Below are 14,530 nucleotides of genomic sequence, written 5' to 3'. Positions count from 1 at the left end.
ATCATAAGTGCAAATATAACTAGTCCTATACTTGGGATTATTTTGTCATTTTGATCATTCTTAATTTTAATTTGATTTGATTTTGATTTAAATATTTTTAATTTGTCTTACATTTGTTTAATTGATTTCAATTATTAATATTTTTTTATAATAAATATTCACATAAATGGCATATATTATATTTTTAAGAACAAAATTATAAACTAAATAAACTAACATTTTCAATCAATAATCTTAATAACATTACCAAGTGAACCAAATAAGGCAAAATTTTAATTATAAGAATCAAAATGATATAAGTAATAAAATGTACAAACTACTAAGTAGAAATGTGTGAGGTGCAGTTTGAATAGTTTGAAAGTAAAATTTTAAATTAAATACAGATGGGTAAATAATCAAATCCCAATTTAGGCAATTTTGATATTTTATTAAAAGATAAACAAATATATATGTAATAATTACAGTGGAGTGAAATAATTTTGAAAATGAATTATAAATTTTAAAATTTAATCTATAATTAAAAGATAGAATGAAACGAATTAATATTAATCAATGTGATTTTAATAGATTTAACGCTATTTTACATAATCTGGGTTGTTTGGGGTGTCTTAAATAAGTGTACTTTTTGTCTGTCTTTTTAGACTAAAAAGTTGAGGTTGAAAATATGAATGTTTGGATTAACTTTTTGACTTTTTATAGAAAAATGTGTATTAAAAAATTGTATAAATTAATGTGTAGGGAAAAATTAATATTGAGAGTTGTGTAGCCGTAATTGTTAACTTTTGATAAATAGTGATAACTTTTTAACTTTTTAAATAACTTTTTGACTTTTTGAAACTCCCCAAACTTGACCTTACTATAATTTGTCCATCCTATAATAACGCTTTTATGCAGCCGTGCAAATATCATTTTGGTAATAGCCATAATTTGTTTGCCAATTACAACATCCGCATAGATACATACACAAACACACACGCCCCGATGGAACAAAGATAAAAATTTTCTCGCAGAGAGACATCACTTTCAGTCGCCGATTTGATCTTCACTCGACGGAAAATTAGTACGATTTCATTATTTTATTTTTTTTCATTTGATTGTACACATATATGTGCATAGAGCAAGTATGATGTGTATATATATATAGATATTAAATCTCTAAAACTGTATGAATCAACAGTTGTAAAATTGGAGTTATAATTTTTTGATAGAAAGATCACATATTCTTTGTTTGGTTGCCGAGAAAACGTAGCTAAATAAAAGAAATTAGCGTTTTCATTTTTTTTATTTTTTGGACCCTAGAAAATGAAAACAACAATAAACACGGTGCTGACTTATCAGTGTTGGTTTTCTTTTCTTTTATTTTCCTTTCCTCCATTTTCTTATGTTGTTTCGATTTGCTTTGAATTCGCTGCAATACAAATGATTGCTATATTGTCAGTTATGATGCAAAAAATATTAGTGTAATTTAAACTAATTGCAGGAATTAAGTTCACTATTTCTTTTAATTGATTCAGTTTTGCTGAACTTTTCAAAAAATCTTTAATTTCTATATTATCAATTTTATTTATTTATTTTTTTTTTGAAAATTTATGTTGAATTTAGACTATGATAGTGAGAAAGATTTCCTATTTGAATTTTTACAGGCAAAATAATCTAGGGTTCTAGTTAGAACTATATTGATTGTGTGATATGCCGTATCTGGTACGGGAGCACTTATTTATCAGCAATATCAGTGATGCAGCAGAGGTTCTTCAGAATGATACTGCAGAAATCACTCATATGCTGTCAGTCCTTAGTTCGGCATCAATATCATTCTTCTCTGAATGGCGTCGTGGTCTAGTGATTCCTACAAAAGAGATTCGCAAGGTGTATGTTGGGGGCTCAGAGCCCGAGAATGATTCAGGTGGTCTAGTGATTCCTACAAAAGAGATTGTTGGGGGCTCAGAGCCCAAGAATGATTCAGGTAACAGTCCAAAGAGTTCGTTGTCGCCACAGAAGCTTCTATACTCTCTCGAGTATGCAGGAAAGGATTTGAAATTGGTGAGGATGGCGGTTCCGCTTAGAGATATGGAGGGTGAGAATTTGTTGGATTACTTGGATGTGTGTTTGGATTTTATTGAAGAAAGTCGAAAAGAGGGATCCGTGTTGGTGCATTGCTTTGCTGGTGTATCAAGAAGGTACATTTATCTAAAGGTTTATTTGCACATTTTGGTTGTTTGTTTCTTGTTGAGGCTTGTTTCACTTGATTTTTGTAGATGTAAAAGTTTGTATGTTGTTAATGAGTTAGGCACACTTTATTTTCAATATGTTTTTTGTTTTTGTCATTATGCACACGCTCTATACTAGTATTAAGCCAAAAAGTTTCTTAATTTAGGATGATCTAGATCTACTTTATGGGGTTCAATTTAAGGCTTAAATTATTCTTCACAAAGTTTGTTAGGCTTAAAGGAAATTTTAGCAAAGGTTGTGTCAGAGACACAAAATGCTCGTGTGAAGTTTGGGATGCGGTTTTGATTGCTAATGAATGTGTGAATTTTCGGTTAGGTAGTGCGAGGTCAGGTCTCATAGTCATATCTAATCTTGATATTGAAAAGGCCTTTGACAATGTTAACTAGGGCTTCCTTCTTCATTGCTTGGATAGGATGGGTTTTGGGACCAAATGGAGAAGCTTGATTTATTTTTATTTTTTTTCCACTGTGAGACTATTTGTTCTTGTTAATGGTACTCTGGAGCTAGTTTTTTGGGACTTCCAGAGGATTTGAAATTGGTGAGGATGGCGGTTCCGCTTAGAGATACGGAGGGTGAGAATTGGTTGGATTACTTGGATGTGTGTTTGGGTTTTATTGAAGAAAGTTGAAAAGAGGGATCTGTGTTGGTGCATTGCTTTGCTGGTGTATCAAGAAGGTACATTTATCTAAAGGTTTGTTTGTACATTTTGGTTGTTTGTTTCTTGTTGAGGCTTGTTTCACTTGATTTTTGTAGATGTAAAAGTTTGTATGTTGTTAATGAGTTAGGCACACTTTGTTTTCAATATGTTTTTTGTTTTTGTTATTATGCATGCGCCCTGTACTAGTATTAAGCCAAAAACTTTCTTAATTTTGGATGACCTAGATCTACTTTATGGGGTTCAATTTAAGGCTTAAATTATTCTTCACAAAGTTTGTTAGGCTTCAATTACTTTTTCTGTGTCGGTAAAACTTCTTTATGATCATACTCTATATCAAACTCATAATCTACGTTTCAATCCAAGTACACCTATATCTAGTGCCCCTTTTTCTAACCTTGATCCACAATTTTCTGATGAAGGGAAGAATAAGGGAAAGTATAGAGGAAGAAGAAAAAGAGACAATCAAGAGAGAGAATTTGGCAAGGAAAACTTTGATTCCTAATACATCATCATGCCTACATTTATAGGAATAATCAAAATTAAGAAACAGTCCAAATTAGGAAACAAATCAAATTTAAAATAAAAATAGGAGCTGCTTGCTTCTATGACTAAAGTATATATGTTGCTCTCCATGAATGGAATCAATTCTACACGGTTGGGAATAACTGGCCTCTAGATAGTAATGGTTATGCTACTACTCCAGAAGATCTGAATTAAAAAGTGAAATTCATCCTTCCCAATGTTTGTAGCATCCATGTTTGGACAATGACTCCATATCACAAGGTATTGTCGATAACCACTATGTGAAGATGTAAGTTGTGAGTCTCAGAAGCATCCTCAACCAATCCACTTGCAGGGAAAAAGAGGAAGAACAAAAAGAGAGACAAGTAGGTAAGCAAAATTTCGATTCAATGTTATGTGAACAAAGTCATAAATTTATAATCCCGGTACATTATCATGCTTATATTTATAGCCAAAACTCAAATAAAGAAACAATCCAAATGGGAAACAAATAAAATTGAATGGAAAATTAAATTCAACTCTAAGATTTCTTCTCCTTGGGTGCCTAAAGTAAGTATGTAGCACTCCTTTATGATCCAAATCATACATATTTTTAAAAAAAAATTTGATGGAGCAATAATCTTATTGGTGAGTTGACAGTATGATAGTAGGGGATACGCTTCTTACTTCTGATGAGGAGTTTAATGCTGGTGTTGTGCGGTTCTATGATGACCCTTACATAGAGGTTTACAGTTGGAGATGTCATCTAGATGGTATGCAGTTTATCCAGATCTCTGCAAAGGAGGGCCATTGGTCAAAATGTCCATTTTTTTGAAGAGGAGGTGGTGGTAGCATTGAAATCCTTTAATGAGGACAAAGCTCGGGGATCAGATGGAATGACTATTGCTTTGCTCTAACAATGTTGGGATCTTATTAGGGAGGACATGATGGGGCTTCTTCCACCATGTTTAATTAATGAATTATATATTTATTTTATACAGTTCGGTTTGTAAATAGTCTGAATTCCTCCTTTGTGGCCTCAATCACCGAGAAAGGGAAGGGAGGAGAGGGCAATGGCTCTTGTTAGAGATTTTTTTACTTATTTACCTTATTGGTGGCTTAAATAAAGCTTCCGGTCCAAGGAAATTTTAGCATAGGTTGTGTCAGAGACACAAAATGCTCGTGTGAAGTTTGGGATGCGGTTTTGATTGCTAACGAATGTGTGAATTTTTGGTTAAGTAGTGCGAGGTCAGATCTCATATTCATATCTAATCTTGATATTGAAAAGGCCTTTGACAATGTTAACTAGGGTTTCCTTCTTCATTGCTTGGATAGGATGGGTTTTGGGACCAAATGGAGAAGCAGATGTTAAAACCTACCAAAACCTACCACTACACCTACTCCACCCACTTCACCTACTCCACCTACTACATACCTACCTCCTCTAATCTTCTATATATAGGACTCATTATAAACATAACACACATCAATCAATAATACAATTCTCTTTATACATTGAATTTTAACATGGTATCAGAGCAGGTTTAGAACCTAGTATTTTTGCTTCACCGGCGGGCGGCAACTTCGCCTTGGCCGCCCGCCGGACCTCAACCTAGTCCGCTCGAATTTTCTACACATACCTTGAAATTTCCCTTCTTCAACCTGCTAAGTGCACTACTGTTCAGTCGCCGGAGACCACCGCCGCTTGCACGTCGATGTCCCTTTGCCGAAGCTCCGTCGTGATACCGGCCCTCGTTGAATCTTAAGAGACACCCATGTACACCTACACACGGACATGCACTAGTAACTGGTGCGGGATCCTCCATTCATCTGCTGCGGCTCATTTGCCTCCTTCTCCATCTTCCGAATATGACGCGTCCCCTGAAAACCATCCATTTCAGGCATCTGAATATCCATGAAGCCAGCATCGAAATTATGCGGTAACTCAAGCAACGCAAGAGCAGCTTTGCCGCTCTCGGCACACTCGACATCAACTCCAAACTTCTTGAGTGCACCAGCAGCAACTCTACGGTTTACCCTATTGTCGTCAACAACCAAAATTTTCTTGCCACAAAGCAAGCTTTTAAGGAACATAGATCCATTAACTGTGTCTTTCCCTTGTGTCTTCTTCCCCGTTCCTAACACCTGTTGAAGGCACGCTGCCACCATACTCGCTCTCAAAGGTTTCATGATCACTGTATCTGCAAAACCCACTTGCTTTGCTTTTTCTCATCAGCTACCCACGTGATCCCACTAACCAATGCACTTTAAACTCTCTCTCCACTGAAGCACACCCACCATTTTGCCAACTTTCTATTCTTATTATTATTATTATTATTATACAAAACCAAAACAACCCAACACCAACAGTCCACTTTTTTTATTTTTGCCAAACACCTACCTTTAATTTTTTATTTTATTTTCTGTTTTTCCTTTCCATCATTGCTTGTTCCAACTTTCCACCCTCACATATTTTTTTATTTTTTTATAAGATATTATATCCCCCTACCATTTATTAGCTCACCGATTCACACGCCTTCTGATATTTCCACTCTTTCTTTTATTTCCTTTCCCCCCCCCAAAAAAAAAAAAAACAGACGAAGAACTGCACACCAAACTCATTTTATTCATGTCAGGGGCTCACCCCGATCACCATTTTCCACAAAAAAAAAAAAAAAAAAAAAAAACAACCACACCCGCAGCGGGATTTTTCTTCTCTACTCTGCTGCCGGTCTCTTCTTCTTGCCTCCGTCCTGAGCGGCCCTTGACGGTGCTGCCTCTATGCTTCTTAATCCACCGAGCACATTCACTCCCCCATACTCCTCCACTGCAGCATATGGCGGCCCTCCGAATCGGAACATCACGGTGGCCTTCCGCTTTAGCTCCTTATTTTCCGCCTTTAGCACACTTATCTCTGCTCGCGCATCCTTATACATGCGCTGGAGCAGAGCCAGTTGAGCGTTTAACTGCTGCACCTCATTTGTCCTACTCTGCAGCCGGTGCGACAAGTTTGTGACCGCCGTTATGGTCTCCACACATGACTTCAAGGTATACTGATTGGCCTCAATATCCGTTTGCACTGCCATTTTTTGCTCCACAGACCGCATCGGAAAATTCAACGGAGCAAAACCAGAGGTGTTTGGTTGAGGTTCACTGGCCACCGCACCAGTTATCTCTCTTGTTGACTCGTTGAGGTCGGGAAAGAGAGTGAGCAGACCACGGGAAGACGAGGCCATTTTCTGGGCAACAGAGTGTTACAGAATATTACAGAGTTTCTCTCTCAGACAACGAAGAGTTTTTTCAGAGGTTTTTAGCAGTTTTTTGTCTCAGCCTCAGCCTCCGCCTCAGCCTCCGTCTTGGTTAAATAGCCAAGGCAGATACGCGCATCGCGCGTCACTTAACGCCAGACGACAAAACGGGCGCGCAAGCCAAGGTAGTCACGCGCCTCGCCATAATGTCTGGCACACCTTTTTATGGATTGGGCACGCCTTTTGATGGCACGCCTTTTGAAAGATTGGGCACACCTTTTGAGGGTGCGACTCTTCCAACGGTCCGACATGATCCCATAAACTGTTCCGACATTTGATTCCGGTTAGCTTTTCCAACGGTCCGACATGACCCCATAAACTGTCCCGACATTGATTCCGGTTAGCTTCTCCATCGGTCCGGTGTGACCTCGTCAACTGTCCAGACTTTATCTGCTACAACGGTCTGCCACAACCATCCAGTGTCCTCTACAACGTTATGACACAACCATCCAATGTCCTCTACAACGTTATAACACACCCATCCAGTGTCCTCTACAACGTTATGACACAACCATCCAGTGTCCTCTACAACGTTATGACACAACCATCCAGTGTCCTCTACAACGTTATGACACAACCATCCAATGTCTTCACCAACGGTCTGACACGATTATACAGTGTCTCCTATCCTCTTTTATTTTATGTATTAGTCTATTTTCTTGTTTTGTTACTCTCTCCAAACTCAAGTTGGTTAGTTCCTATCCCCCTTGAGTTTGTGGGGGGCTGTTAAAACCTACCAAAACCTACCACTACACCTACTCCACCCACTTCACCTACTCCACCTACTACTCCACCTACTACATACCTACCTCCTCTAATCTTCTATATATAGGACTCATTGTAAACATAACACACATCAATCAATAATACAATTCTCTTTATACATTGAATTTTAACACAGGATTTATTTTTAGTTTTTTTTCCACTGTGAGGCTATTTGTTCTTGTTAATGGTACTCTTGAGCTAGTTTTTTGGGACTTCCTAAGGTTTTTCTTAGGGGGAATCATTTATCCCCTATGCTAGTTATTTTGGGGATGGAGATTCTGAGTAGGATGATTGATGTGGTGGCACTTGGAGGTATTTTGGAGGGCTTTGAGGTGGGTAGGGTTGATGGCGCTTCCATCACTTTTTCATATGTTGTATACAAAGGATATTTATAATCTTTTGTGGTATAGATAAGTCGTGCATTAATTGTTTTACCTTATATGTGTGTTCCTTTGTTTTAAGGTAAATACAAGTCTGAATATGAATCTTAAGAAGTTTTCTTTGATTCTGTTTAGAGATGCCTTGCGGGGGAGCTGGCATCCATGTCGGGGTTCTAAGGTGGATGCTAAGAAGCATGGACACTGACATGCGACACAACACGACATGACATGGATATAACACGGACACTCTGACACGCCAATTTAAAAAAATACAGGATACGACACATTGGGGACACGTTTGAAATATATAATTTTATATATTTATTATGTCATATATATGAATATATCATTCAAAGATAATAAAAAAAAATGTAATATAACACTTATTTTATAAATTTACATAATTTTTTCTTTTGTTATTTTATCTTAAGTTATTTAGTTCAAACTTATAATTAGTTTTATTTATGTCTAATCGGTGGATACGTGTGTTTAAACAATGAACATGAGTGTCCAAAGCATGTCCAGATCTAAAAAACTTTTTAAAAAATAGGACACATTTTGACAAGTGTCGGACACATGTCGGGAAGTGTCCAACGAGTATCATTGTCCGACACGGATACATCACTTTCTTAGAAGTGTTTGTGCTTTTTAGGGCAGATGCTTTGCTTGTGAGGGACTTGGGGTTGTTGTTAGGGGTGTCTTTTAAAGTGAGGCCTGTGTAGGTACAATTCCGTTGTTGAGAGGTTTCAAAGGAGGTTAACACACATGAAACTAATTATAAGTTAGAACTAAATAACTTAGGATACAATAATAAAAGAGGCATGAGGAAGATTCTCACCATTAATAATCTCAGAAGTAGCAAATTCATGTGAAAAGGAGTTACAAGTATATAAAGGAAGAGGAGTCGGTAAGTCTCCTTGTGAACTGTGAGGCAACCAAGGTTTATGATCTTTGGTTCTAGGGTTGGTTGGAGTGGTTTGCATTTTTCCTAAGAAGGTGGTGGACCTTTTCTGCTCTTGGAGACGCGTGAGGATGAGCGAAAGGAGGAAGTCTTCGAACTTGGTGTCGTTAGCTCTTAGGTGGATCATTTGGCAAGAACGGAAGAGAGTCGCTTGTTAAGCTTCGTTGTTTGTTTTTAGCTACATTATATAGCTGGTTCTCAGATGCTAATAGCCATCTTTGGACCAAGTCGGCCACAATTTTGGGAATGGGAATCTCTTAAAATTGCAATCTTTGGACCAAGGTTTATGATCTTTTGTTCTAGGGCTGGTTGGAGTGGTTTTCTTTTCTCCTAATAAGGTGGTGGACCTTTTTTGCTCTTGGAGAGGCGCGAGGATGGGCGAAAGGAGGAAGGCTTGGAACTTGGTGTCGTTAGCTCTTATGTGGATCATTTGGCAAAAACGAAAGAGAGTCACTTGTTAAGCTTCGTTGTTTGTTTTTAGCTACATTATGTAGTTGGTTCTCAGATGCTATAGGGCCGTCTTTTGACCAAGTCGGCCACAATTTTGGGAATGGGAATCTCTTAAAATTGCAATCGTTGGACCAAGGTTTATGATCGTTGGTTCTAGGGTTGGTTGGAGTGGTTTTCTTTTTTCCTAAGAAGGTAGTGGACCTTCTCTGCTCTTGGAGAGGCGCGAGGATGGGCGAAAGGAGGAAGGCTTGGAACTTGGTGTCGTTACCTCTTATGTGGATCATTTGGCAAGAACAGAAGAGAGTCGCTTGTTAAGCTTCGTTGTTTGTTTTTAGCTACATTATATAACTGGTTCTCAAATGCTATAGAGCCATCTTTGGACCAAGTCCGCCACAATTGTAGGAATGGGAATCTCTTAAAATTGCAATCTTGATCCATATTTTTATCGTAGCTCTTGTCTAGAAGATATTGAAATGTCTTTTCTTTTTCTTTTTTTTTTGAAACTTCCAGTGGTAACAACATAGTTTTGTTATGCTTTCATCATTGAAAATTATTTGAGCTGTCTCAATGATGCTGAAGCAGCTATCCATTCTGTTGCAACATGATCGAGTCTATGTTGCATGCTGCTATGATGTAGATTTAGGTTTGAAGAGGATCCATTTTGGGTTGAGTGACAGCTTTGCTAACCTTGATATCAATTGTACAATTAAATGAACTCAAGCAGCTTATAGCATGTCCATTCTGAATTCAAACTTCTATTGGTGGTTTTTATTTTTGAGATTATGGATGTTGCATGTCGTCATTTGATTTGTCGTATGATCATGCATAATAGAGTGTGGCAGTACCCTTTGAAGGTGTATGATAGCCGTTACAAGGATGCTTCTAATGCTCAAGTGTTAAATGGAAGATTCTAAATGATTTTGTACCCAATTGGGATCTTACATAATTAAGTGTTGGGTCATGTTGAGTACTATTTTATGTTCTATTTGAGTTTATCTCTTATTGGTTTAGTTTTGCATCTTTCTGGTCATTCTCATTAGTCAAAAGGGTTTTTTTTTTTCCCTTTTCAAAAATTTAGTTTTTCAGAAATGGACTGTAGGGGGTTGCCCATGGGTTGCAGTGTGACAAGTTATGTAATTGGATTCTTACTGTGATTGTATTTGGTCATTCTCATTGGTTGAATGGTTTTTTTTATTTTTTATTTTTTTTCATATTTTCATTATTTAGAAATGGGCTATAGAGGTTGCCCATGGGTTGTACTGAGTCAAGTATGTATTTGATTCCTACTATGGTTCTTATTTAGTTTAAAGAAGTTTTACAAAATCGTAATTTTTATAAATTTATTTCTAAATTAGTAGTCAAAAGCATACTGTGATGCCTGAAGTGTTCTAGGATAGATAACTAGAATATCCTTCTTTCTTCTACTTCCATAGTATCTGCACTTTAGCCTTTAAATTATCAGAATTAGATTCAATTCAATTTATGGTCATGAAAATCCTAACAGACAAGCTTATTTTTTTTCCTTTTGCTCAATCCTTCTTCAACCTTAACACCTAAAGAAAAGAGACAAAAAAAAAAAAAAAAACCTGAATAGCCTCAGAAATCCTACATTCTTGTTCCTGAAGTTGAGTCCAATCAATTCTTAATCAATCCAAATCCTCATTACACCAAATCCTAATTTGAATATCCTTGTTTGATTGCCCTAAACCTTATGGTTTTACATCAATGCACTGGTGCTTTATTTTACGTGCACAAAATTATAGCATTCATTGTCAGATGCACTTCCATCTACTAGCCATTTATCTTCTTATGTGAATTAAGCATTTCTAAAGTCCATAAAAACCACTTTCCACTCATGTCAGTCTTCTGATTATTGTGAAGATAGTGTCCATAGAAGGCATATATTCTGACAGATCTAGTTTTCTGCTTTATCAAGTTCTACAGGTTTACACTCTTTTTTGCTGTGTTCGTTGCAGTGCAGCTATCATTACAGCATACCTGATGAGAACTGAACAACTATCACAAAAAGGTTTGAGCATATCCTTTATTTTGGAGTGTTGTGGGCCTATCAAATTTGCTTGTGCTTCTATTTTTTTGTTTTTTTTTTTTTTTTTTGGTAGTGGTGATGAAGCGTTGACAATTTCTGTACTCATTTTTATTTTATCATTTCCTTTTTTCTTTTTTCTCTACATACTTGTGCAGATGCACTTGAATCTTTACAGCAAAGCTGTGAATTTGTTTGTCCCAATGATGGTTTTCTGGAACAGGTGAGGCAAGGCAATGCTGTATCAAATGTTTTATAAGTAGTGTTCCAAAATGCTTCTTAGTTTTACTTTGCATTATGTTTTGTTTATCATGGATGCTTTTTTTTGGTCTCCTTGCAGTTAAAAATGTTTGAAGAAATGAGTTTCAAGATCGATCACACTAGCCCTATATACAAACGCTTCCGTTTGAAAGTATTAGGTCTGATTCTTATTTGCTTATTATCACTATTTTCTATTTTTGGTGTTTATTTACTTTTGATTTATGATTGTTCTTTTCAGAGGTAATGTTTGTTTTGCTCAATAATATAAAAATTATCAATTTTTGTTTTAAGTGAGGAGGCATAGAGAACAGTATGTTGTTAATGCAGAATTCTGGGATGTGATAGTGGGGGAGTAAGAGGCATTGTGAGATGTCACAGCCCGTAGACTGAGTACGATTTTTTTGGGGATAAGCAACTCATTACGGTTCCTTTATGCAAATAAGTAAATATCCATTGGGAATATAGGGAACATGAAGTTGGTGGGGGTCTGGAAATGATGTGAATGAGAGTAGCAAGAAATGAATGGGAAGGTCATGATCTGATTGTGTGTAATTGGCTCTAGATTATGGAATATGAAAAAGCAACATACTTGTCAAAACAAAAATGGAAAAGCAAAGCAACATACTTGATAAAACAAAAAAGGAAAAGCAGCATTAATTTAATTTATTTCTTACCATTCAGACAAGCTCGTCTAGGATTTGGCAACAAATTCTTTCAGAAACATTTACCAGATCATCATAAGATTTGGTTTAGTTGAGAATTTGATTTCAATTGTGAGCTGAGGCATTAATAGTTTGAATAGTACCTCACCATTTTTATTAGGGGAAATTACCATTCAATGGGAAATGGGGCAATTATTTATTAGAAGATGAGAATCTTGTTGGGGTGTAACTTTTGCTGTGTTTGTAATTATTTTTGGCCATGTGCACTGATTTGTAAATGTAACCACCCAACCCTTCATATGTCATCGATATTATCCGCTTGGTGTCACGCCCGCACGGATTTGTTCTTCCCAGTGGGTCACCCATCCCAGAACTACTCTAGCCTAAGCACACTTAACTGGGGAGTTCTGCTAGGGATTTCACCACTCGGGAAAATGCCTCGATGCTATTTAAGGGTCCAAATTTTTACTTTTATAGCTCAAAAACGCCCCCTCCATTCCCGATGTGGGACACCGGGACCTTACAGTAAATTTCCCTTTTTATTATTCCTCTTTTCTTTCAATAATTGGTGACATCGTTCTGGTATTTTGAGGGCTAAGCACTCTAATTCAATTTCTTCATGAACTGTTAATGTGATATGATATAGGTTTAATTGGAATTGATACATCTTTAAGAGAAAATGCTTGCATGGCCCCTTTCTTTTTTCCCTCAAATTTTCAAATGTCCATGGAGGGCTATTAATTTTTTAACATTAACCATTTTACTCAAATTCATCACCTTAAGTCACTTTTAATAATTTAAGAGAATGTTGCCTGATCACACCAATAAAGAACTGCTTCCATACTTCTTAGGGAAAATATCCAATAAGTCCTACTTTTTTGAAATTTCCATTGGGTCTTATCAACACATGAATCAACACTCTCAACATATGGTTAATAGGACTCCCCGGAAATTTTATTGGAAAAGTATGACGTATTTGATATTTTCCCTATTTTATTAGTATGTACATTTACCTTTTTTTTCTTTTTTTCTTTTTTGAGTAAAGAGTTTATTGCGTTTTGGGCTGTCCATTTATTTAAAGATTTTGTGCCTCATATGATGATAGGCGATTCCTACAATCGAGGAGAAAAAATAGACAGTTCTAAATTTGGGGCTGATCCTGGCTTGCCGACTGAAGAAGTTTCCTCTGAGGTAGGAACAACTGAGAGTAGCAGAATAGTTTCTACTCGTGCGTATCGCTGCAAGAAATGCAGGAGAGTTGTTGCATTGCAAGAGAATCTTCTGGACCATGTTCCCGGGGAGGGGGAGACATCCTTCGAGTGGCATAAGAGAAAAAGTCGCAACCCTTTTAACAAGTCTGATGAGATTGAGTGCTCATCCATCTTTATTGAGCCTCTACGTTGGATGACAACAGGTACAAAATATTAACTACTTCATTTTATCTTGTCTAGAGTTTCTGATGTCGAAGCATATTGCTGAATAAAGCTGTAGAAACAGATAAATTCTGCAAAACAAGTTGACTGATGGGCATGGATTTGGTGTTGTCATTGAATGATGTTGATGTGTTGTTTAACTTCTGAGTTGGTAATAGATCAATCCTTTGATGGTTACTTGCATATCTCAAAGAATTGTTGCCTTTTGTTCCATATTGAAAGCTATTCATGTTTGCTCAAATTAGCCCCATCTTAGATTTGTCTACTGTAACACAAAGTATGTCTTTACCTTTTTTCTTTGCAACTTTGGTTTCATCTTTAGTATGATTTGCATGAACAGTTGAAGATGGTGCATTGGAGGGCAAGCTTTTATGTGCCCATTGCGAAGGCCGCTTGGGTTATTTCAACTGGTCAGGCATCCAATGCAGTTGTGGTAGCTGGATCACCCCAGCCTTTCAGCTTCATAAAAGCCGAGTCGACGTCAGCACTGTCTGATCATTTTCATGGCAGAAGAGAGATTCCTATTACCATGCTAGAAGACAGACGATCCTTGGGGGCTTGGGGGGGGGTGCTATATGTATCCAACATCAACTTAATAATCATAATTGTGGTACCACTAATATGAAAACACAATTTTTGAGTTGAGTATCAAAAAGCATAGGGAAAGAAGAAAAAAAAAAGGATGGATTTTGAGAACTTATTTATGTTTGCTTGCTTCTTCATGTGAAGTTTTTGACAACCGGTTGCTGGAGAGTGAAGTTTTAGTGCCGGACCTTTTGTTTACAATCATATGATTTGGTATTTTCCATATTGAAATGCTTCAACACTTCATGTTGGCAGACAGATTCTGTATTTGAGATACAGTCAATTTCTTATCA

At 36.8% G+C, this 14,530-nt stretch overlaps 1 protein-coding gene across 1 annotated transcript; it reads left to right on the top strand.

The window, feature by feature from the left end:
• The first annotated feature begins 908 nt into the window (after window positions 1-908).
• LOC114259748 (uncharacterized) lies at window positions 909-14,530 on the top strand. The gene is made up of 7 exons (XM_082898655.1): window positions 909-1,060; window positions 1,644-2,177; window positions 11,229-11,281; window positions 11,455-11,519; window positions 11,637-11,715; window positions 13,325-13,633; window positions 13,993-14,530. Exons 2-7 carry the CDS (start codon window positions 1,690-1,692, stop codon window positions 14,145-14,147), a joined length of 1,149 nt encoding a protein of 382 aa, XP_082754781.1. The 5' UTR covers window positions 909-1,060; window positions 1,644-1,689; the 3' UTR covers window positions 14,148-14,530.

The sequence above is a fragment of the Camellia sinensis genome, chromosome 12, assembly GCF_055761805.1.
Source record: "Camellia sinensis isolate YWXY chromosome 12, ASM5576180v1, whole genome shotgun sequence".
Classification (NCBI taxonomy): Eukaryota; Viridiplantae; Streptophyta; class Magnoliopsida; order Ericales; family Theaceae; genus Camellia; species Camellia sinensis.
Note: the sequence above shows the minus strand (reverse complement) of the source record. Positions and strands in the feature narration are given on the sequence as shown.